Below are 25,591 nucleotides of genomic sequence, written 5' to 3'. Positions count from 1 at the left end.
GCCAACCTAGTCAGGGGCGGAGCTACCGGGGTGTGGGGGGGGGGGTCACACCCCGGCCCGGACCTCCTGGGGGCCCGGGCCGGGGTGTCAGATGATCGATGGACGATTTTTTACACAGTCACTCACGACAGATAAAACCAGCGGGCCCCCGCGAATCCCGCATACTCCCGCAATTAACCAGAGCTACATACAGAGCTTACAGCTATAGCCTATAATAGCCTACACTTTAGCAAAATATCATGTCTGATCTGATGAGAATGTACTGTGCGGCTGGACAAGCACCGTGGAGTCTGTCTCACTCACACTCTCTCCAACAGACATCCTCAGCCACGCTCCAAAAGTGGCAGCACCTGTCACTCATTACTCATTAGTAGGCTAATCACTAGTCTGTGAGGAGTGCATATGTGTGGAGTTCTCCACAACGGACTTTTTCGCTTCTAAACCCCTTGTTGCTTTTCCCTGTGTCAGGCTGTGTGCGTCACTCAGCAATAAGGTGAAACAGAACACAAAGATGAAATGTTTGATGATTTTTTTTTTAACACGCAGCACGTCCTCTCTCTCTCTCTGTCTCTCTCTGTCTCTCTCTCTCTGTCTCTCTCTGTCTCTCTCTCTCTGTCTCTCTCTGTCTCTCTCTCTCTGTCTCTCTCTGTCTCTCTCTCTCTAGCATGTGTGCGCAATGTCTGTGACTGTGAGACTGTGACAAAGACGCGGTCAATAATATATAGCATAAATAATAGGCCAAATATAACACTTCCTCTATCTGTGACTGTGATCAGCTCCTCACACATATAACTTCTCTCAGCCTGCTCAATCTCAGCAACTGTTTGCGTAAATGTATAATTTTTTTCCCGATCCGAGGGTGGGGGTTCTTGGGAGTCAGGTTCGGTGAGGCCCGGTCGTGTGGTCCACCCCCCGGCCCGGCCCAAAGTAGTTCCGCCAGTGAACCTAGTCCCCATATATGGGGGACATGGGGAGAGCAACGGACTTGAACTCATGCTTCCTTCATGCCTGAGTGTCCAAGTTGCTCCTTTACACCTGACAGGGGGGGGGGGGGGGTCCCTGGTTGGACGTAGCGCGTGGAAAGGAGCACGTTATTCCAACCTGTTCCTTTCCCCTCCATCAGGCGCCCCGGCTGGCCAGGGGGAGGCAGTTTAGAGACCAGGATTACTGCATGTTTTTTGTGAGGGTAGCAATGGATATATTTAAGGTCTTTGCAGACTGAAGGGTTTTTAGAAAACAATTCTGCTGTTCTCAGCATCAGTCTGCACGGATCTTCACAATTACTAAAAGATTCAGGTTGGGGACATGTTAGCCGCACCCCACGCTACCCCCCGAAAAGTCACGATGCAATCATAAAATCACCATCCTAAAATGTAGCAAAAACAGCAGATCTGCTACTTTTGATGCTTTTGTCAAGGGCAATTCATTTATGAAAAAACACAAAAAGTTAAAATATGCGGCGATAAGAGGCTTCTGCCCGACAGCAGCGATATACAGGCACAGTCAGTGTGTTCCCACAGATTACAATCACACAAGGAGACTTTGAAAACATGAATAATGGGGGAAAAAACTCCCTTATCACTGGGTGAAGTACAACAATGTGCTGCTACAGTATGTGCAGCAGCAAGATTTGTGTGATTCTGTGATAGGAGAAGGATATCAAATGGAACACAACCACCTTGAAGACTACTAATCATTGTGTGTATCCCTGCACTAGAATATGGGGTTAAGTTTGATGTAAAATACAATGCCAAAAAGAGTGTGGTTTTGATTTGCAGGACCAATGAGTTCTACTTGTCAGGTCATACCCTCTCTGTATGCAGCAGTTGCAAATATTTGGGGCACATCATTAATGAAAAGATGGAAGATGATGCTGACATGTACAGTACAGACAGGGCAGCATGTTGTATGCACAAGCTAATATGTTAGTCAGGAAATTCCACTATTGCTCAGATGAGGTCAAGGTGAACCCAGCAAGCACGGTCAGGACCTGGACGAATTAGTGATGTCTTGATTATGGCCAGATCTAGTCAAACCAAGACTAGTCAGATCTGGCCCAGAATATCACCTGATTTCAACCAACATACATTCTTTTTTTTGTAATGTTTTTTTGTGGCTTTCGCCTTTATTTTATATTTTTTATGGAGGGACAGCCCAGGCCCAGGCCAAACAACATTCTGCCGACTGGATGAATCAGAGAGAGTCCGATCGAGGCCAGATCCACTTAAGTCATAACTAGTCAGATCTGGCCCAGAATAAGCTATATTATTTCAACTGGTGAAGACGTCCTGGAAATTACGTAAAGATCATCCCGATATGTCCTGTGATTTGGCCTAGTCCCGAACGTCACCGGAATCACCAGAGAACGTCATCATAACGTCATCATGACGTCATTTGGCGAGCTTGCGCAAGCTTAAGGGAAGCACACACTGTTTACCTTTCATCAAAAGCATTTACATTGCGGCAGCGTCGCCGTACAAAGGCACAAATTAAATCCGAAATGTGGATGGCAATAGATCCACCAAGGACAGCGATCCTGGAGTCCGACTTATGGAGGTTTGAAAATCCTCCTTTCAACTGGTTTTCACTGTGATTATATTTACAATCCCATAGTTGGAAAGGTAGGGCGTTGCTCTAGGAACCGGACCAATGTTAAAAGCTTCCGTAGGCCTCAACCATTATATAGACGGAGTATAGCGTCGACGTCCGTATATATACGTACATGGGGGAAAAAAGAGTTAAATGTAGACTTGATGGGTCTCATAATGAGGTCATTAATTCTTTCTTTCCCAAGTCTGTAAATATACGTACGTCGACGCTAGGTGGCGTCATATCCCAAGTCTATATAATGGTTGATGCCTACGGAAGCCTTTAACATTGGTCCGGTTCCCATAGCAACGCCCCACCGTTCCAACTATGGGATTGCATATATATTCTCAGTGCACAGCAGTGGAAGGGAAGATTTTCAAACAGTCATAACTCTATTTCTAAAATCGCTGTCCTTGGTGGGTTTTCTGCCATCCACATTTCAGATTTAATTTGTGCCTTTGTACCGCGATTCTGGCGCCATGTTAAAGCTTCTGACAAGAGGTAATGTATGGAGTCATTATTGTGCCAAAACGTTTGATCGTTTAACAGAAAGCTTGTGTGTGTTCCAATGCTGTGTTTGTGTTTGTAGCGAGTGTGTGTGTGGGGGGAGGGGCGGGCAAACACAGTCTATTCAAAGTGAACGTATGCGATGGCCCCTGTAGCTGGGGTTTATGCTAACAGCTAGCAGCAATTATAGAGTTAATGTGTTGACCAATCCGAGGTATAGCACAGTAAGATACCAATCACACATGTGGAAACACTGTACGTGTGCCTCTTATAGATTCATTTTGAGAGCTTTTTAGATTTCTTTTCATGAACTCCTGTATCTTTTAATTGTTTTGTATGTTTTTTCATTGTTTGTATGTATTTTATTGGCTTCGGGTGTAAATAAAGTTTGATACTTTATATCTGACCTCAGTACATAGAAATTGATTTATTAGATACATTTTGTATTGTTCCACTTTTTGCTTTGGCAATGTAAATGTATGTTTACTCATGCCAATAAAGCCCTTTGAATTTAATTCAATTGTGTGTGTGTTTGTGTGTGTGTGTGTGTGCGTGTGAGTGCGTGCGTGCGTGTGAATGCGTGCATGTGAATGCGTGACGTGTGTGTGTCTGTGGCGTGTGTGTGCGTGCGTGCAATGTGAGCTTGTGTCTTCCCAAAGCCAGCCACTCACCCCTGATGAAGACGTAGATCCTGACGGCGGTGGTGCCGAGGATGGCCTTGACGTCGCGGTAGTAGCATCGGTAGTAGCCGGTATCGTTGGCCCGCGCCCGGCTCAGGACCAGGCTCTTACAGTACGGCTTGCCGGGGATTCCCTGGCACTCCCTCACCAGGGCCGCCCTCTGCGTGGGAGGAGGGGGACCCCCCCTCTGCGTGGTGGTGGGGGACTCTGTGGGCCACAGCTGCTGGGCCTCGCGGTCCGTCAGTTCCTGTGCCACCAGAGTCGGGTCAGGCCAGGCCCATGCCAGTGTGCGCTGCCCCCTGCATGACGACACGTGACACGTCAAGGTCTCAGGGTCTCGTTTTTATTACTCTGCAGCAGTATTGACAATATCAAACTGACTATATCATATAATATCAGTTTAGTTTTAGTTAGTTTTGACAATTTCTTTTCTAATTCAGTTAGTTTTAATTTGTTTTCAAACGGCTCTAACTCAGGAACGCCATGTCCAAATGGATATTTTTCCTGTGAACACAGCACAGGTGTCGGTGTTGGCAATCAACCGGGGGAGCGAAAAATATCAAATAAAAATATAAATAAGGCTAAAAGAAAAAATATGAATGAGTTCATGTTTAGGGGGACATGGGGAGGGGACTCGTAATGCCAGCATGAAGTGACATGGAGTTTTGTGCTTGAAAGGGTCCATTTCAGGGGGGCATGGTGGCGTAGTCGGTAGTTCTGTTGCCTCCCAGCTAGAAGGCCCTGGGTTCAATTCCCACTGGGGACACTGTGGGCGCTGGGGGTGTGCCCTCTCCTCTGCGTCACCAGTGCCCATACCCTAGGTGGGGTTGGCGAAAGGGCCTTTTGGTTTGGAGTTTGCATGTTCTCCCCGGGGCACCTCACACTGGGCAAGACCTACGCTGTAGAGTGTATTGGCGGAAGTAACGGGATTTGAGCGAAAGTACCACTCAAGGAAATTACGTTGACGCTTTACAAATCTTTGTGAATGAAAGTGTTGTGATTGGTTGAAAAATCTCGTATCCGGAGGAAATACATCTGACGGAGGTTCCAGCCGACACTTCCGCTGATACACTCTCTGCCTTAGTGACCAGGCTTTTCCGAGGCTAGGGGCATCTAGGGTAGGAACCCTAAAAAAAAAACATGCAGTGAGCCTGGTCTCTATACTGCCTCACACTGGTCAGTCAGGGCACCTTATGGAGGGGAAAGGAACTGGTTGGAATAACGTGTTCCTTCCACGTGCTACGTCCAACCGGGGAAACTACCCCCTGTCAAGTGAAAAGCAGTGGCTTGGACTCCTTATGCATAGAAGTAAGCATAAGGTCAGTCCGTTGCTCTACCCAGGTTGGCAGAGGGAGTGTAGGCGCCAAGGATTATACTAGACAATTGACACTGGGTGAAAAATATGGGTTCCAAAAATCGTGGGAAGGAGAAGAAAAAGGTCAATTTCAGTGTAAAGTAAACTTATGTTAGGAGACTCAGGACTCAGGACTACAGTCGTGCGTGCGTGCGTGCGTGCGTGCGTGCGTGCGTGCGTGCGTGCGTGCGTGCGGGCGTGCGTGCGTGCGTGCGTGCGTGCGTCGCCTTCAGTATCTCCACATATTGGCACACCACTGCCTTGTCACATAAACTCACATAAACTCGGTTATGCGTAGATGCATTACCCATACAGAGTGGTCATTATGAATGAGATGGACTACAACACATTATGGGGCTGTGCTGTGAGAAATGATGTGCTTTCACCACATGTCTGCACCGGCTGGACATGCTCATAATGCAGAGAGAGTTGGGATGCTGTAGGAGAAAATATGCTTCTCATCCCAAAACATCACACAGCCAGAGCCAGGGGCACAATGGAGCGCAGCCTTTGGGCTATTTCAACATAATAGCAGTGGTGGAAAGCAACTAAGTAGGCTACATTTACTTAAGTTCTGTACAATTTTGAGGCATTTTTACTTTACTGGAGTATTTCCAATTTACTTCTACTCCATTACATCTCAAATCCATTGTACTTTTACTCCACTACATTTACTAGTTACCTTGTAGATTTATATTATTATCCAGACCCACAGGAACGCACCCAGGGTGCCGGCCCGATTCCGGTGAGCCGCCCTGCGTCCGAAACGGTTGAGAAATGACAGAGTTACCGTGTGGGGGGTCCCTCTACTGTACCCTCTACTGTACTGTACTGGCACACCCAAAATCACCATATATACAGTTAATATGTGCGTGTGTGTGTTTGTGTGTGTGTTAGGTGCTGAAAAACAACCATGCTGTTTCCGTGCTCAGACGCACCCACCCACCCAGCCTCCCAGCCACCCACCCACACACATAGCTCCGTAAGGGAGTGGTTGCACCACTCAAAAAGTGAAAAGTTCAAATATGCAGATACAAGTTTCTGCAGGACGCGATGATGAAACTAACTAACTAACTAACATGATATTCATTATTCAAAAATAAAACTATATTATCTGCTGAAATCAAATGATTTCAATTCCTCACTACAGTAACTGGAGAGGGTCAGAAGCATGGCTCTGGGTTGGATTGTAGTTAACGGCTTTCCAGAGACATAATTCTTTCTACCAGTAAAAATGTTTAATGTTTAATAGAGTGGAGGCTTGGCAGCGAGCCGCAGAGATAAAGGGCTATTATAAATGGCCTTATACATCTAACATCCCTGGAGTTCAAAACAGAGCGTTGGCGAGGTTTTCTGCTAAACTTTCCTCCAAGTCCTCCGACCATCACTTTAGGCCATCCGTTGGATTTGGCTTTCTTTTGTTTTTGTGGGCGTGAAGGCAGTGGCCTTTTGTTATTGCTCTTATCTGGACAATGATTGGGTTGCTGTTTTCTGATAGCATATGGCGCCTAAGGGATTGCAGCATAGAACTTTGGCAAGGTAATAAGAACCAAATTACGTCACTGCCGAGCAAACAAACAAATAAGCGCAAAGTTTGTTTCGGCAAGTTTGTTTTTGCAGAGTCACACACACACACACACACACACACACACACACACACACACACACACACACACACACACACACACACACACACACACACACACACACACACACACACACACACACACACACACACACACACACACACACACACACACACACTACCTGCATGTGATGGTCAGTGTTTGCTGGACTGGAATGACGAGCTCTTCTTTGGGGCTGTCAATGATGGGTGGAGTCATAGAGAAGCCAATCACCACACCTGAGAGCAGAGCGGACACACATTCAACACGCACAACACGTGAATTTACAGTTTACACTGATGATAGTGCTGTCAAACAAGTCAATGAAGGCATTTATGAAGTCTATGATTAATTTTTATTTTCTATCAGCAACACAATTTTATACAATATGCAGAAATGCTCGGTCCGGGGGAACAATTTTCACAATGTAGCAAGGCTGCTACTGAATGGCTAGACCAGGAGGCTCTTGGTTTGTTGTTTCCCTGTGAAGTAGTCACTTCATTGACGGCATGGTGTTTGGTTAATGTGGCCATGCCGTGCTGTGCTGTGTGAAACACCATTACAGCCCTGGCTACTCACTGCATGGTTAATGTGGCCATGCCGTGCTGTGCTGTGTGAAACACCATTACAGCCCTGGCTACTCACTGCATGGTTAATGTGGCCATGCCGTGCTGTGCTGTGTGAAACACCATTACAGCCCTGGCTACTCACTGCATGGTTAATGTGGCCATGCCGTGCTGTGCTGTGTGAAACACCATTACAGCCCTGGCCAGTGGCTACTCACTGCAGACGGACGCCTCCGGCTGCCATGAACTCGCAGCCGCTTCCCGCACATACAGTCCATCATGTATTAAAGTGTCACACTGTGCCTTATGCCCAACCTGGATGCCATTAGAGATGAAACACACGCACGCAGTCGCACGCACGCACGCACGCACGCACGCACGCACGCACGCACGCACGCACGCGCACTGATATTCTCATGAGGACTTTCGACTTTAACTTCTAAGCCTGAAACACCCTCTTGAAAAGTGAAGACCACCAAAATATTACCTCATCATTATCATCCTTTTGAGGACCGAATGTCCTTGGAAATGTCCAATATCACGCACGCACGCACACGCACACACACACACACACACACACAGAGATCAATAGCACAGTGATGGTGGCCTGACAAAGTGTTTTCCGTCTGCGTTCACTAAATCAAATTACAGCCATTTTTTTCTAATCTGTCCCAGTGTTTGATTTTGGAATTATTCTGATATTGAGCACTATATTTCATCTACTGCACAACAGGCAGAATAAATAGGACGGGACCAAGGTTGCATACAGGAGCGATTCTAGACTCATTTGAATACCTTGCAAGGGCACATGCCATTTATGATAACCTTTTATATCAGTGGTTCTCAAAGTGGGGTCCGGGGAGCCCCAGGGGTCCTTGAGGGAGTTCCAGGGGGTCCCCAGCAAAAATCAGTTTGGTAGAGGAGTTGGACAAGTGCAATCTGGGAACCCATCGGCAAAAAAAAAGAAAAAGGACGAGTGCGACCATACAGTATATAATGTGGGAAACCGCAGCGTTTCACATTATCAGGAGTATGGAATGTACTGTATGCCCCATGATGCAAAGCAACGCGTTAGCAGATGACATACAGTTGGGTGCCACCGATATTGTCCCTTATCATTTGATAAGGGACAATAAATCCTCCAGTTTTCTGAAATAAATATTTTCACGATTTTTCAAAAATAGCAGACCTACAAGCTCGTAGCGCGCCACTCGGTGGCGCGCTATGAGCTTGTAGATCTGCTATTTTTCAATAGCTAAATTATAACAATGTTTAAAACACAAAAAGGGGTTCCCGCCCAAAATGGGTTAACTGTCCTTTTGCGCAGATCACGCAAACCTCAGCAAAAAGAAAAGGACAATATCGATGGCCTCCAACTGTATGCCCCATGATGCAAAGCAACGCGTTAGCAGATGACATACAGACATTTCCCCCCACACTTTATCTGAGCTCCTGACATCAGAACAGTGCAGGTTCTGTCAGGACAACTCATGAATGGATAAAGGACAATGTTTGGCAATGAATTGGATCTGCTTTTAGGCCCTCCAATAAAGCGCATCTCCCAACCCTCCGAATCCTCCGTACACGGCGAGAAGCCGAAACGTTTCCACCTGAAAAATAATAAATAAAGAGGGTATTACTAAAGGACGTAAAGTAAAGATCAGCGCGGCTTCTCCTGGCAACATATCAACGTCCTCCTCTCATCCAAACCAACTGAACTAGACTGAACTGGACAGGATGTATGGGTAACTGCACTTTTAAAATGCAAAACACCACTTTATTATACTGTGCTGGTAATCTTTTTAATGGATTGCACCATGGCATTATAATTATCGTTCAAATGAACTGCACCTTAGGTTCATAAATATGTCTGTTATGGCATATTCTTTGTGTGTTGAAGTCCTGTACAGTTCATATGGAAATTGACAAATTAAATCATTCTGATGCTGAAGAGTCCTCGAGCAAGACAATTAACCCCTAACTCCTCCTCCCAATAAGCAGGCGCGCGTGTGTGCGCGTGTGTGTGTACAGTTGGAGGCCATCGATATTGTCCTTTTCTTTTTGCTGAGGTTTGCGTGATCTGCGCAAAAGGACAGTTAACCCATTTTGGGCGGGAACCCCTTTTGGTGTTTTAAACATTATGTTATAATTTAGCTATTGAAAAATAGCAGATCTACAAGCTCATAGCGCGCCACCGAGTGGCGCGCTACGAGCTTGTAGGTCTGCTATTTTTGAAAAATCGTGAAAATATTTATTTCAGAAAACTGGAGGATTTAGAAGGATTTTTTTAAATTTTGAGGTCAGGCCTAAATGGGTCAAATAATAAGGGACAATATCGGTGGCACCCAACTGTACGTATGGGAGAATATAATGCGGGAAATAGGCGCCATAGAAATACTGAGGAACAGAGTGGTCACATTGGATCTTGTCTCGTACTGTAGCTCTTCTCAGACATCACCTTTGATGGTAAAATAGTAAATTATTCACAGAGTTTTCTGTTTCATTGTGTTGTCTCCATAACCTGGGATTCTATCGTTTCATTTTGGACCTGTACTTGCATTTTTCAACTATTTGCAACAACTTGTACACATTCAACACACTGTATACAATGATTAATATTAATTTATTCTATCCACACAGCAATAGCAGCCTCTACTGTCCATAGGGTACAGTGTATATTGTATATGGATATACTATTGTATGCGTCACATTGTGTACAACATAGTATACAGTAGCTTATTTTTGCTTATCTTCAACATTTGAGCAGCTTAGTTGTAAATCATTGGGAATGTTTCTATTCTGGTTTTTAGTCAGTGTAATGCATCAACCTCACCAAGATTAATTCCTTGTCCATTATTCTGATTCTGCTGAAAGATAATGGGCTACATTTATCAACAGCTCAGTTCTAAGCTGTGATTGGCAGCTGAGACGACCGTTGCATGAATCACACGTGAACCCAGCTGTCGTGCAGATGATTGATTCCTGCAGAAACTCTGATCTGTGATCTGACGGTTTTCTGCCTTAGATTGATGAATGAGGTGAAAATGTCTTAAACAAAGTGTGTTACAAAGTGGTGGAAAGAAACCAAGTACATTTCCTTAACTACAATTTTGAGGACTTTTTAGTACTTCCAATTTCCAATACTTTTACTACTCCACTGTAACTCAAATGCAAATATTAATACAATTGTATTTAACAATTGTTAATTACAATTAAAACAATTGTAGTTAACATAGGCTATTTGTGGCCTTTGACAGAGTGTGGTGGTGATGATCCATCCGAGGTTCGGATGCTCCCGACATATTACCGTTTCTGGCGAAAGATAAACAGCGTGAGCTACTGCAGTGCTAACACAAGCCGTTTCTTACAATGGAGGTCTGCAAGATGGGGGAACGGAAGTGAAAGTGAGTGAATATGACCAATTCCGGCTGGAACTACCATTTATGGCCACACGGTGGCAGTTCACTTATTAATAGTTTGTAGTTCGTTAGATAATTACAAAATCACTTCAGTACTAAATATATACTTTGGCAACTTGAAAATAGATTTTTATACATTTGAAAACTTTACCAGAGAGTACTTTTGACTTACATGTTGATGCCAATTATTTTGTACTTTATACAATTATTTTGTACTTTAGTCAATTTTGAATACCAAACTTGTATTGTAACAGACTATTTCTACCAGACTATTTCTACAATAGGGTATTGATACTTTTGCTTAAAGATGGAGTGTCGTGATTTTTGTATTTTTTCCAGTTTTGCATCTGTTTATGAGGTGACAGTACTTCATTAGACCCCTTGGTGTGGTTGTTATGTGCAATGATGTCTTCCCTTTGTATTAGTATTTAGGGTTTATTCCTGGAGGCTGAAACCTTGACAGTCAAACGTGCCAATCAAAAAAAAAACGGTGATATAGTTACATCACAATATCATCCCCTCCCCTAACCTCTCCCCTTTTATCATACAACCACAGATGTGGTGCGGCTTCAGCTCAGGTGGCTCCACCCTTCACCACCCACCAGGCAAACCAGGCATACTTTATGAACTGGTGGGCATGTCCACATAAAAACGACAATTTAACAAACACTGTACACTTTTTTTGAAAAAATTCTTACTGCTTATATAATACTTGATGATCATGTTTTAGGGTGGAAAAAAAATCACGGCACTTTATCTCCAAGTAAAAAAATTTAATACTTCTTCCATCACTGGTGTATAGACAGTTACACAGTACACACATGCATGCACGTACGCTTGCACACCCAAGTGCATCCGACACACAGGCACAATCAGACTGGTGCGCGCACGCGCACACGCACACGCACACGCACGCACACACACACACACACAGCTCAGATTTTCTGTGTATGACACATGGAGCACAACTAAGTATAAACCAAGCATAACTCCAACCTGCATCCTTTCTATAATTTAAAGCCTAAAACTATTGTTTAACCTTAAAACACAATAATTATCAACTTCGACTGGGACGTTTGGCTGGGACATTTGGCCCACACCCCACAGTAATACACACAAGTACACACACCCACACATTTTCCTTTGAATGCATTTAAGAGACATTTGTTTGGTTGTGTCTCAGTGGAACCATTGTCAGTCTGCCACCGGCAGCAGCAGAGTTCAATCTGCACGCTTCACTTCACACTATCAGACACCACTTCATGCCAGTCTCACTGCAGCGGCACAACTATTCACATTTACTGAAACCTTCCTCATCTACCCTGGATTTGAACCTGGTTTCACCTGGTTTCACCTGGTTTCACCTGGTTTCACCAGCACGATCCACTCGTATAATTCCGATGGCATACAGTTGGGTGCCACCGATATTGTCCCTTATCATTTGACCCATTTAGGCCTGACCTCAACATTTTAAAAAATCCTTCTAAATCCTTCTGAAATAAATATTTTCACGATTTTTCAAAAATAGCAGACCTACAAGCTCGTAGCGCGCCACTCGGTGGCGCGCTATGAGCTTGTAGATCTGCTATTTTTCAATAGCTATCTAAATTATAATGTTTAAAACACCAAAAGGGGTTCCCGCCCAAAATGGGTTAACTGTCCTTTTGCGCAGATCATGCAAACCTCAGCAAAAAGAAAAGGACAATATCGATGGCCTCCAACTGTAGTAGTCAGACAACGTGGCTTTCGCGTGCGGTTAAGTATAGGGTTAGTAATGGGGCGAGTCGCCTGGTGCATATCTTTGGTCCGACGTTCTAACAGTCTGACACGCAATAGTCCGGGTATAACGGGTATTTGGGTAATGCGTAACAAGGTGGGCCATGCATCCGTATTTGCATCTTTCCAACTTGCATTAAACAGCTTACTGTACATTTTGGGAAAGTGAATAGGGAGTCGTGGTATTGTGCATAAGCCAATGGTCAAATACAGTGTGCAAGTTTATACCAGTCACACTCGGCACAAAGTTACTCCCATTTACCAAAACCTTCCTCTTCTAGGCCTGTCAAGATAATCATCTCAATCATTTTTGCATAATAATTGTTTCTGTTGAGAAAGGTTCATACATTCTGTGACGGCCCGACATGGTCCCAGAGCCGTGCTGTCATGCACGTCTTGTCAAACATTTTCATGCACGTCTTTAAATATTTTAGAAAAATAGGGGAAATAGCAGATCAACCATGCAGAACAGACAGAACAGAGGTTATGACTACTGACTGACATGACGTTTCCTTATTATACAGTAGGATAGGATTTAATTGAAGGACCACTTCACTCATGTTCAACCTATCTTCCTATAATTGGTCCTCCTCACTAATGCTCATTATAATACGGTACAGGCAGGATTAAACTGTTGCGCCCGTCTTTGTCCTTTGTTCAGGGTTGACTGCAGGTGTAGCGGTGGTCTCCAAAACAAAGGAAAACTGGCAGAAAAAGGCTCACTTTCTACATGAACTTTTAAGAAAGACCATAGCCTCGAGTGGCCATACACGAATCTGCCGGTTCCAAAAAAAAAGAAAGAAAGAAAAAAGGTCACGCATTGATATATTCTGGCCACGTAAGGCTAAAGGACCAAGAGACCAAGAAAATAGTTTTTATTTTATTGTATCATGCTCATAACGTGCTCTGTGCTCAAAGTGAAAGGTGTAGCAAATGTTTCGGTCATAGAACCTTCGTCAATGCTATATTGAAGGATCTTGTAGATCTGCACATTTTCAAATAGCAGATGTATAAATCTAAGTAACTAGCAACTAAAGTTGTCAAATACGTAATAAGTAGTGGTGTAAGTGTAAGTAGTATTACAAAGCTGGGAATACTCATCAAGTAAAGTAAAAGTGCGTCAATATGACGCCCTCGAGCACAGTAAATGTACTTGGATACTTTCCACTGCTGGTGGTCACATGAGGCTACAGAGTGTCCTTTACCGCTGGTGGTCACATGAGGCTACAGAGTGTCCTTTCCACCGCTGGTGGTCACATGAGGCTACAGAGTGTCCTTTCCACTGCTGGTGGTCACATGAGGCTACAGAGTGTCCTTTCCACTGCTGGTGGTCACATGAGGCTACAGAGTGTCCTTTCCACCGCTGGTGGTCACATGAGGCTACAGAGTGTCCTTTCCACCGCTGGTGGTCACATGAGGCTACAGAGTGTCCTTTCCACTGCTGGTGGTCACATGAGGCTACAGAGTGTCCTTTCCACTGCTGGTGGTCACATGAGGCTACAGAGTGTCCTTTCCACTGCTGGTGGTCACATGAGGCTACAGAGTGTCCTTTCCACTGCTGGTGGTCACATCAGGCTACAGAGTGTCCTTTCCACCGCTGGTGGTCACATGAGGCTACAGAGTGTCCTTTCCACCGCTGGTGGTCACATGAGGCTACAGAGTGTCCTTTCCACTGCTGGTGGTCACATGAGGCTACAGAGTGTCCTTTCCACCGCTGGTGGTCACATGAGGCTACAGAGTGTCCTTTCCACTGCTGGTGGTCACATCAGGCTACAGAGTGTCCTTTCCACCGCTGGTGGTCACATGAGGCTACAGAGTGTCCTTTCCACTGCTGGTGGTCACATGAGGCTACAGAGTGTCCTGCCCTGCTGGTGGTCACATGAGGCTACAGAGTGTCCTTTCCACCGCTGGTGGTCACATGAGGCTACAGAGTGTCCTTTCCACTGCTGGTGGTCACATCAGGCTACAGAGTGTCCTTTCCACCGCTGGTGGTCACATGAGGCTACAGAGTGTCCTTTCCACTGCTGGTGGTCACATGAGGCTACAGAGTGTCCTGCCCTGCTGGTGGTCACATGAGGCTACAGAGTGTCCTTTCCACCGCTGGTGGTCACATGAGGCTACAGAGTGTCCTTTCCACTGCTGGTGGTCACATCAGGCTACAGAGTGTCCTTTCCACTGCTGGTGGACACATGAGGCTACAGAGTGTCCTTTCCACTGCTGGTGGTCACATGAGGCTACAGAGTGTCCTTTCCACTGCTGGTGGACACATGAGGCTACAGAGTGTCCTTTCCACTGCTGGTGGACACATGAGGCTACAGAGTGTCCTTTCCACTGCTGGTGGTCACATCAGGCTACAGAGTGTCCTTTCCACTGCTGGTGGACACATGAGGCTACAGAGTGTCCTTTCCCCCGCTGGTGGTCACATGAGGCTACAGAGTGTCCTTTCCCCTGCTGGTGGTCACATGAGGCTACAGAGTGTCCTGCCCTGCTGTGTTCCATTGTACACAGAACACTTTCCTCCATGGCATCCTGCTGCCCAGCGCAGCACAATAGAGTCATGCTTCTCTTCTGTAAATATGAATTAGTCATGATCATCATGTTTAGAGGTAAAGGCCGATCCCTGCGGCAAACAACCTGATGAGCTACTACTACCGACCCGCTTCTTCTGCACGCCAACATATATTTAGGTGCCAGTGCCGTGCATTTACACACCTGCATATGATGCTACTAATAGGCCTATAGGGCCGTCACGATTACACATTTAAGTTGACGATTAATTGTCACACAAATAATTGTGATTAACGATTTAATTGTGTTTTCGTACCAATCTCTATACACTTTGCTTAAAAGAAAAACAATTTGTTGAATAAAATAAATAAGTTAAAGTTGTAAAGAATGGAGACTGTGCTATATGAGTGTTATAGTGAAGGGGGCGTTGTGTCGTCCACTCATCATGCAGTGTAATCATTTTCACTAACTTGCTGGTGGTGTTGTTTTTGTCAGCCAGTGATTTATGGCAGTGTTTCCCAACATGTGTGCCGCGGCACTTTACTGTGCCGTTTGATGTGTCCAGGTGTGCCGCCTGATTTGACCGAAAATAACACTAACTGCTGCAGGATTCCTATTGTTGCGTCGTAACAACGACGGAACAATAGACTCTAACGACCATCGGCCATAGGAATGTTAATCACTAGTGGTGTCAAAAAATATCGATATGATATTTAACATTAACGATGCGACTACATTGATGCACGTGTGTCTGGATCTGTCAAAATAGCGTCTGCATCGGACGTTGGTTCGATCCTAAAGTTGTGAATCGATATAATTCAACTAACTGCGGGAAAAACACAGATGTACAAGTCCAAATCGCTGTGCATTGCGACGGGTAGATAACGTGTAGATCTGCTACTTCCAGCGCAGTAAGGGCGCATGCTTATGACGCTCATTAACTATGCATCAGCAGCCAGGGACAGTCACAACACACGAGCAGCAGACGGGGATGCACAGGCAGATCCGACACAACTTTATTGCACACATCTGTGCTTTCATCCACACTTCCATAGCCTTTTAAATCTTATTTCCCATCCACGGGCACAAGCAGTGATATCAGCAGCTTCCACCCGATCTGTGGTGGTGTTCTGTTGTCTGACGAACATGGGAGCTAACGTTAGTTTAACTTCCATATAGTTAGGAGTTAGAAGGAGTCCTCCTTAATAACACTATGTACTTTCCATCCGTTCACCAACCCCTCACACTCGCTGCTGCGTTTACACGGGCAGACACAAAGACGAATGGGATCATCATCAATCCAATCATTTGGAGCTTTAACAATGAATGATAGACTGTATCGTTGCGTAAATATATATATATATATATATATATATATATATATATATATATGCACACATGCACACCCCCCGTATATCTAGGTGTGCCCCGAAATTTATAGGCTATGAAAAGTGTGCCCTGGGACAAAAAAGGTTGGGAAACACTGATCTATGGCACCAATAACATTATGATTCACTCTGAACTGTCCTCATCCGTCTCTACAGCGCAGACCATTCCAGATATGAAAACCTTCCCAAGCCAACGCTACCAACACCACAAAGCAAAGGCTGCTTGCTTGAACATTTGTTTGATTTGACCATTATTGAAGCCTTGACCACTTTCATCAGTGATGTCTCTCCATCATGCTGTATTATCTACTGTACATTTTTCCTTGCGCTGGCATCTGTTTTTAACTGCTGTACTGTCTTGTGTCTTTGGCGCCTGCATTTTCCCAAACGGGATCAATAAAGCTCTTATCTTTCAGCCTTGCATCTGTTTTGGGGATGTCATTTTGTAAAAATGTTATATAAAATTTTAAAAGATATTGCACCTTCTTCATTTTTGTTTAAAAAAGATATATATTAAAGAAATAGCCCATCTGCAAGGTGTGAGCTTGTAGATGGGCTATTTTCGCTATTCAATATTCATCATACAACAAAACATATAGGGATTAAGTAGTTAATGTACTGTAATAATCTATGGGAGTCCAACATGGAACATCATACCAGCAAGAAACATGCTTGCTTGCCGGTGCAGCCAGGAAGCGATGGCAGTGTCTAGCCTGGCTCCCAGCAGGGTAATCCTGTCTTTCACATGTCATCCCTGACATGTTGAACTCTCCCACAGGGGTCTTCCTCACAGAAACAGGGGTCTTCCTCAGATATTGTCTTGGCTGAGCTCTGTGAACCTGCTGCCACCTCCAATCCCACCCGTCAACCCCTGCACAAAGGACTCATTCCTCTTCAGTTGCAGGCGACATACAGCCAGCGCTGCCGTATCTCCCACTGACATTTACATGTCCTCCGAGGCCTGGGAATTCACCACGGTCCTGGACATGTCATTCCTGCGGGGCCATCCAATATGTCTGCCTGACTGCCTGTCTGTATTGATGATTCCAAAAGGACAGCGAATAACAACAGTGAATGTTCTAAGAGCCAGGCGTCGAAGAAGCACTCAGATTGAATTTCTGTTGTTTTACTTAGTATTTTTATATTGTGATATTGGTACATTTATTTGAACTAAGTAAAAGAACTGTATTATTATTCTTTTACTTGAGTAAACGCACACAAATACTGATCAAATCAAAATAAAATAAAAAATTACAGTACCAAAGTTAAGATTTGTCAAATTTGTCCAGGTATAAAATAGGGTTTAAGAGGTTAAAGGAGCATTCAGTGATTTGGGTGATTTGGAAAACCACCCAGTCCGCCCCGGTAACAAAATGTGCACATGCAAACGCTCTACAGTGGGGGGAAGTGCAACAGCATGTGCACCAAGGCCCGCCCCCACACATGATTGGAGGAAGGCCCCTCTCATCCTGATTGGATGAAGGCTTTGCCACCCGCCACCAAAACTGAAACTAGGGTTTTTTGACCCCAGGGGCTCACTGGGGACAGGGAGGAACTCCTTATATGGTCAGCACACTCTATAGTAGGGAGGATTATCCAAATAAAAAGAAAAAATAAGTGATATTTGAATGAAGCGAAATCACTGAATATACCTTTAATCTATGTTTTGTATTAATAAACTGAATCTGCAAAGGAATTAACTAAAGCTGTCTGGGGCGCCCGCTGGCCTAGTGGTCCAGGCGCATGCCACATATAGGCTCTGGCCTGACAGTGCGTTGTGTGTTCGAGTCCCGTTCATGACAACCTTTGCTGCATGTCTCTCCCCTTCTCTCTCTTCCTCTTTCCTGTCATTCTTCACTTGAAACTATCAATAAAGGCAGAAAAGCCAAAAAACTAATCTAAAAAAAAAATCAAAAAACTAAAGCTGTCAAATAATCATAGTGGACTAAAAAATATTTCCCTCTGAGATGTAGTGGAGTCACTGGAGTAAAAGTGAAATACTAAAGTAAGTGTACCTCAACATATGATGGTTCTGACACTGTCTGTAGCAAGATGAGCACACTGAAGATCGTCGCTGTCAGGCACAAACCTTGTATCACCAAATTTCAACTTTTTATGTTGTAAAAACAAATCACCCACTTCATTGTACAAAAGTGTCAAGCTAAAGTTGCGCTGCTGGAGCGTGAAAGTGAATGTGGTTAAAGTAGTGTGTCGGGTTATTTATAAATTGAACCGATGAGTTGGACCACAGATTATTTTGAGCATTTCTTGAAAAGTAAAAGGTTTATATCTGCTCGACCGCAGCGATATAAATGTGTACAGAGGCCTGGGCCGTGGCTCAGCGGTCCAGGCACCTTGGCCGGAGTCCGACATGTTACTCCCCCATCTCTCTCCCCCATTTCCTGTCAGCCTACTGTCTGTCCCTCTATAAAGAACATAAAATAAAGGCGAAAGCCGGGAAAAAAAACATATAAAAAAAAAGTGTACAGAAGCATGCCTCTGGGCTAGATAAGCTCTGACATAAATGAGCAGGCCATGGCTCGGGCGGTGCGGAGGTAATGTAAATGTACTGTTACTGTACCCCGCCATCGGTGTTCAAATCCACTGCGGCGCATCCGGCTTGTCCGAGCGTGTGAAAACTCAAGAAATTGCCGTGTTCAGCAGATGGAAGCTGGCAGCGGTGGAAAGAGTACTCACATTTGTTACTGGATAAAATGTATCAATACTGCAATGTAGAAATATCGGTACTCTGTTTTGAGTGGTGCAACGACTCCATTACACAGCTATATGTGTCCCTGGGTCTGTCTGTCCAAGCACGAAAATAGCTTGGATGGTTTTCACCATTTCTCAACCGTTTTGGACGCGGGGCGGCTTGCCGGAAACGGCCCGGGCCCGGCCCTGGGCACAATCCAACTCGAAACTGTCATTTCTCGACCGTTTCGGATGCGGGCGGCTCACCAGAACCGGGCCGGCACCCTGGCCACGTTCCTGCGGGTCTGGAACTTCCGCGGACCCCCCGGGGGACCTCCACACGGAGTTGCACTACTCACTTCACACGGATGTGATTTTTTTTTTTTTGTATTATTAAAAGTCCGGAATTCAAAATGTACTTGAGTATAAATTTAAAAAGTATTGTACTTAAAGTACCAAAAGTAAAAGTAGTCATTATGCAGAATATGTCCCGTTTCAAGTTTTCAAATGCATACAAATCGGCTATTTCCAAATGTCCGAAATGTATATAGGGCTGAAGTGGTTAACACCTTGAGGGCCCGGACCTATTTAATCCATTAATAAAATGTGCCCATCATTTATAGCGCCCGGACCACTTTTACCGGCGCACCGGAAGTTGTTGTGAATGTCTGTGTAGCAGCTAACAATAGCCACACCACTCTAGAGTCGATCGACAACAACGGGAGGTAAGAATAAATCTATCGCGACTAGCGACTGGACCGCGGAGCGCCGTCTAACACAGGATCTTTTTTCATAATTAGACGGGATGATTTAGATCGCGAGTTATGAACGTTTTAAGATTTTCGATTTCGTCCGCTAAACAGGCAGGGGACATTTTCGATGACGTGTCACTGTTGTGCAACACCGAGGATTGGGCAAGAAGTGCTCCTAGGCTGTGGAGCGATGCGATCGGTTTTGATATCATTAATCTCTGTCCCGTTTATCAATCTCCGTCTGGGGCACCATGAACTTGAACTTGACGGTGATCTCCGTCTGGGGCCTTTAAACTGTTAATGTATGTTTTATGATCAAAATCTCCAAAGTAACTAGTAACTAAAGTTTTCAAATAATTGTAGTGGCGTAAAAGTACAATATTTTGATCCGAGATGTAGGCCTAGTGGAGTAGAATTAAAAGTAGGCCTATTGGAAATTGGAAATACTCAAGTAAAGTACAAATACCTCAAAATTGTACAGACAGAAGTTAGCTACAGTAGCTAACCCTAACCCACACACACGGCTGCTGTATCCATCCGTGTGTCACAGATCTTGTCTGCAATTAAAGTTTCGTATATTTTCCATTTCTGTTGGTCGATCGGTGTCCACTGCAAAACATTATCACTGTCACATAACTGCAGGGCAATGGCGACATGTACAGCTAGGAGCAGCTCTTCCACCCGGTTTACGCGTCCTCCTTTTCACACTCAAAACACACTCCGACAGACACTCAGAGTTACTTCCACCATTTAGCTAGAAAATCCAAAATGCTCCTCCATTCAAATCGTGAACTAAGCGAGATGACGAGTTACTACTATAGCCATGTTGAAGAATTCTTGTTTACAACTTTACAAACACAGACACAGGCACGCCTCGGCCGTAAATGGGCGGTGCTCAGAGAGGACAATGCATTCTAAGACCAATCCAAACCGTATGCAAATCTCAGAGTCTGCACCTCTCCGCCCCCAAAACACGGGTAAAGTTACCGAAAAAACAAGCATACTTTGCCAGATAAATGTAATCATTTAATGACTTTAAATCAACTATCTGTTGGAATGAAAACCTTCTTCAACATTTGAACTGTGTTAATATGAAGGAAAAAAAACAGCCTGAGTCACATAGTTATTTCACACCACTGAGCGCAGGCACTGGCTCGGGTGGTGCAGGGGTAATGTACTGTAGCCCGTCAACCATCCACTGGCTCGGGTGGTGCAGGGGTAATGTACTGTAGCCCGTCAACCGTCCACTGGCTCGGGTGGTGCAGGGGTAATGTACTGTAGCCCGTCAACCGTCCACTGGCTCGGGTGGTGCAGGGGTAATGTACTGTAGCCCGTCAACCGTCCACTGGCTCGGGTGGTGCAGGGGTAATGTACTGTAGCCCGTCAACCGTCCACTGGCTCGGGTGGTGCAGGGGTAATGTACTGTAGCCCGTCAACCGTCCACTGGCTCGGGTGGTGCAGGGGTAATGTACTGTAGCCCGTCAACCGTCCACTGGCTCGGGTGGTGCAGGGGTAATGTACTGTAGCCCGTCAACCGTCCACTGGCTCGGTGGTGCAGGGGTAATGTACTGTAGCCCGTCAACCATCCACTGGCTCGGGTGGTGCAGGGGTAATGTACTGTAGCCCGTCAACCGTCCACAAGCCAGTCTAGGTGTTTAAATCCACTGCGGCGCATCTGGCTGGTCCGAGTGTGTGGAAAAACTCAAGAAATTGGCCGTGTTCAGCAGATGGAAGCTGGGAGAGGAGGGTCAGTGGTGGAAAGTGACTAAGTACATTTACATTGTACAGTTCATTGGCCATAATTTATAGGGAGAGCTGTGATTCTTAATGCACGTATGCTGCCCCACAGGAGGTCTCTCCATTAAAATGATCGTAATGCATGTCTGCCTATTGCTCATAATGCATGTCTGCCTATTGAAGCAAAAGGTCTCTCCGCAATTTAAAGAAAAATACAATAGAGCACGCACATCCACTAACTAAACTTCAGGTGCTGTGCTGAGATAAATAATAGAAGAAAAAGGATAAGGACCGCACACTGAAGTAAGCTCCAAAGCTTAAAAGACTTACTCAAGGTTCTTAAGTTACACCATAGTGGACATGACGTCTTGAGCCTCACGGCTCTTCATCAGGCCTTTCCTCTCGACCTTTCCACAATTAAAATCATCATAACTCACTGATAATAGGCTACTTAGTAATTATATATACAAAAATATATAAATAAATGTGAGTACAATACAGGAATTCAATTGCTGGATGCCATAAGCAAACAAGCACATTGTTGCTCTAAACGGAAATATCCGCTCTGTTCATTTTTATGGCTGTAAGACTAATGAATTAGTCACACATTTGTGACAACAAATGGAAGGTATATTTTAAATCTCATTGTACGTACTTTGGGTTTGTAATAGCTCTCTGGTGGCAATTTTGGGCATCAGTTTTTGGCATTGCATGTTTGTTTTGTTGAGACGTTTCGGATGTTATCTCCGTATTTAATGTCCGTCATCAGCCTGGACATTTCCACATACTGACGTTGTTGCCAGCCATTGTTGTTGGTCGTGGTGTCCGACTATTACTAACCGTAACGGCTAAATCTAATCCTAACGCTAACCCTAACCTCAGTCTTAACCGGCCACAGTTACTTTCACTTCCGCATTTCCTAGTCGCCTATAAGGTAGGCAGTATGTGGAAATGTCCATACTGGCTGCATTGAATGGTCTTGATAAGAACATTTAGTGAATGGTGACACTGATTATGTAGGGATAATGTATGGCTGAGTGGTCATTGTTTATAGATAAATCACAGACAGGCTGATTAATTAACCACTGACGTGACAGCAGAGGTTTAATAACAGAGCGGAAAAGAATAAGGTTTCGGCCTAGCCGTCCTTTGTCAGGCATCAGGTCTTTGAAGGTTCACTCTCTTCCCCATGTCGTTTTTTAAGGTACGTACAGTATGGCTGAATTAGTACATTAGCCTTATGTTTGGAAAACTGTGGTTTGTTTTTGTTTTGTTTCTGAATTTATATTATTATATTATTATATTATATTATTATATTATATTATTTATATCTACTAGGCATAGGCTACTGAGCGTTTATTAACTTTATTTTGTCTCTCCACTGTCGACCCTGACATTCCTTCCATGTTGCTGTTGGGTGGAAACCATTCCCTTTTAATTATTATTTTAAAAACTAGTAAAATGAGTGAAATAGCCTTATCTACAAGCTCACAACTCCAGACGTTGTGAGCTTGTAGACGACTCTCGCTATTGAATGAAGTAGGCTGTGAATTAAAAAATCACACCCATGTGAAGTAAGTGGTGCAACTCCGTGTGGGGGTCCCAGGGGGGGGGTGGTCCAGACCCACAGGAACGCACCCAGGGTGCCGGCCCGATTCCGGTGAGCCGCCCCGCGTCCGAAACGATTGAGAAATGACAGAGTTACCGTGTGGGGGTCCCTCTACTGTACCCTCTACTGTACTGTACTATCACTGTACTGTACTGGCACACCTGAAATCACCATATATACAGTTAATATGTGCGTGTGTGTTTGTGTGTGTGTTAGGTTGCGCACAGGTGGTGAGAAACAACCATGCTGTTTTTGTGCTCATACCCAGCCAGCTACCCAGCCAGGCAGCTACCCACACACACACATACTCACTTAAGGAAGTGGTTTGCACCACTTAAAAATATATATTTAAAAAAATAAAAATATGGTGACATAAATTATAAATCGCACCTGAACTTCAAACTAAGTAATATAAGCTTTTTTGCAGTAGTCCAAAGTACTCAAATGCTGTACCTTTAGGTACTTTTACTTTACTTGAGTATGTCCATTTTTCCAATACTTTATACTTTGAAGGTATACACAGTCAAATCTGTATAATATTTATTCCCATTATAAGGGACGTATCTCAGAGGCATCTCAGAGGATATTGCACTTACAATGATTGGAAAACTTTACTTACTAAGTTGATTTAGATTATTACAAAACATACTGTACATTATTTAAAACCAATTGATATACTTTGTCTCTTCGAAAATGCCAATCTACAGTACAATCTCACAATGCGTTGCACTCATTGTGAGCTTGTAGATCAGCAATTTTCAATAATTTTGGAAAAACCTAAAAATTAAAACGGGACATTCTGCACAATGAGTTTTTTTTACTTTTGGTACTGGAAGTATATAATGATGCCAATACTTTAAAAAAAAAGGAATTATTTTTGAATAATACAGATAACAAGCCCAGAAGAAGCGACTGGGCGCGCACGCACGCACACAGGCGCGCGCGCACACACACACACACACACACACACACACACACACACACACACACACACACACACACACACACACACACACACACACACACACACACACACACACACACACACACACACACACACACACACTTTATGGGGGTCCCGTAGCAATACCCCCCCCCCCAAAAAGTGTAAGTGTGTGTGTGTGTGTGTGTGTGTGTGTGTGTGTGTGTGTGTGTGTGTGTGTGTGGCAATACCCCCCCCCCAAAAAAAATTAAATAAAATAAAAATCCAATGAGTAGACTTGGAACAGAAGCAACAAGATCTCCCTTCTGACACATCGGTGCACGTGGAACGTCCTCTTTGAGAGAGGTGGTGCTGGTGAATACCGATTGGCTGGCAAGGCCCCATGGCAGCCCAGCATAGCTCAATGACAAACAGGGCCATTGGCGATAACTGGAGCGATAGCACACATATCCTCAAATCCACACAGATGGTCTCCTGACAGAATGCAAAATGGCAATCGTTTTCAAATGTCACGGCTGACAAGTATGACCTGAGAGATGAGCCATCGTGGCACGTCGGAAATGTTTTGTGCGCACGTTTTCTCTGTGTGCGCAAGCGAGCCAGCATGTGTGTGTGTGTGTGTGTGTGTGTGTGTGTGTGTGTGTGTGTGTGTGTGTGTGTGTGTGTGTAGGGCCGGATTTTCCGTTGGGCTATGGTGGGCTGCAGCAAAAAAATATATATATATGTTTAGTTATTGTATATTTAGTATTATGGTTAAAACATTGAGAGCTTCTGCTCTGCTGACAGTGCCTGCTGTGTTGTGGGGTTGCTGTGGAAAGCCTAAAGCACGCCATGCACAGCGACGTCCGTACGTACGTACGTCCGTCCGTCCGTCCGTCTCTCTCTCTCTCCCTCTCCCCCAAAATTAAAACAAAATACCCCCTCTCTCTAGGTCGTCCTCAGACGAGCCTTCCATCGTCGCTTCCAGTCATCCCGGTTCTCCATACATCCGGCCAGCTCGTTGGTGCTTTGCGCTTATTACCTGCATCTTGGGAAGGTAAATCCGTCCGTGTGTGTGTGTGTGTGTGTGTGTGTGTGTGTGTGTGTGTGTGTGTGTGTGTGTGTGTGTGTGTGTGTGTGTGTGTGTGTGTGTGTGTGTGTGTGTGTGTGTGTGCATGTTTTACTCATGAAAAATACTGCACTGTAGAAGTACTCTTTGTACACAAGTATTGGCATCAAAATGTAGGCTACTTAAAGTTCCAAAAGTAGAAAGTACAGAATGTCCCATTTCACAAGTTTTCAAATGTCTGAAATCTTTTGAAAATAGCAGATCTACAAGCTGCACAATCAATAGGCTATTTTCAAATGGCCAAAATGTATACAGGAAGTGGTTCATTGTATGGTTTTTTTTTAATAATAATCACAATCTACAAAGTAACTATAGTAACTAAAGTTAAATAATTGCAGT

General features: G+C 44.5%; 1 protein-coding gene across 3 annotated transcripts in view; it reads right to left on the bottom strand.

The window, feature by feature from the left end:
- Positions 1–25,591, bottom strand: part of flt4 (fms related receptor tyrosine kinase 4) — a 164,644-nt gene that overhangs the window by 98,868 nt on the left and 40,185 nt on the right. For all 3 annotated transcript variants that reach the window (XM_079502612.1, XM_079502614.1, XM_079502613.1), the window contains exons 2-3: positions 6,898–6,994; positions 3,768–4,075 (exon numbers count right to left, since the gene is read on the bottom strand). In XM_079502612.1, the coding sequence (XP_079358738.1) occupies positions 3,768–4,075; positions 6,898–6,994 (405 nt within the window). The remainder of the gene's footprint in view (positions 1–3,767; positions 4,076–6,897; positions 6,995–25,591) is intronic.

Source organism: Electrona antarctica (assembly GCF_951216825.1).
Source record: "Electrona antarctica genome assembly, chromosome: 1".
In the NCBI taxonomy this organism is placed as follows: Eukaryota; Metazoa; Chordata; class Actinopteri; order Myctophiformes; family Myctophidae; genus Electrona; species Electrona antarctica.
Note: the sequence above shows the minus strand (reverse complement) of the source record. Positions and strands in the feature narration are given on the sequence as shown.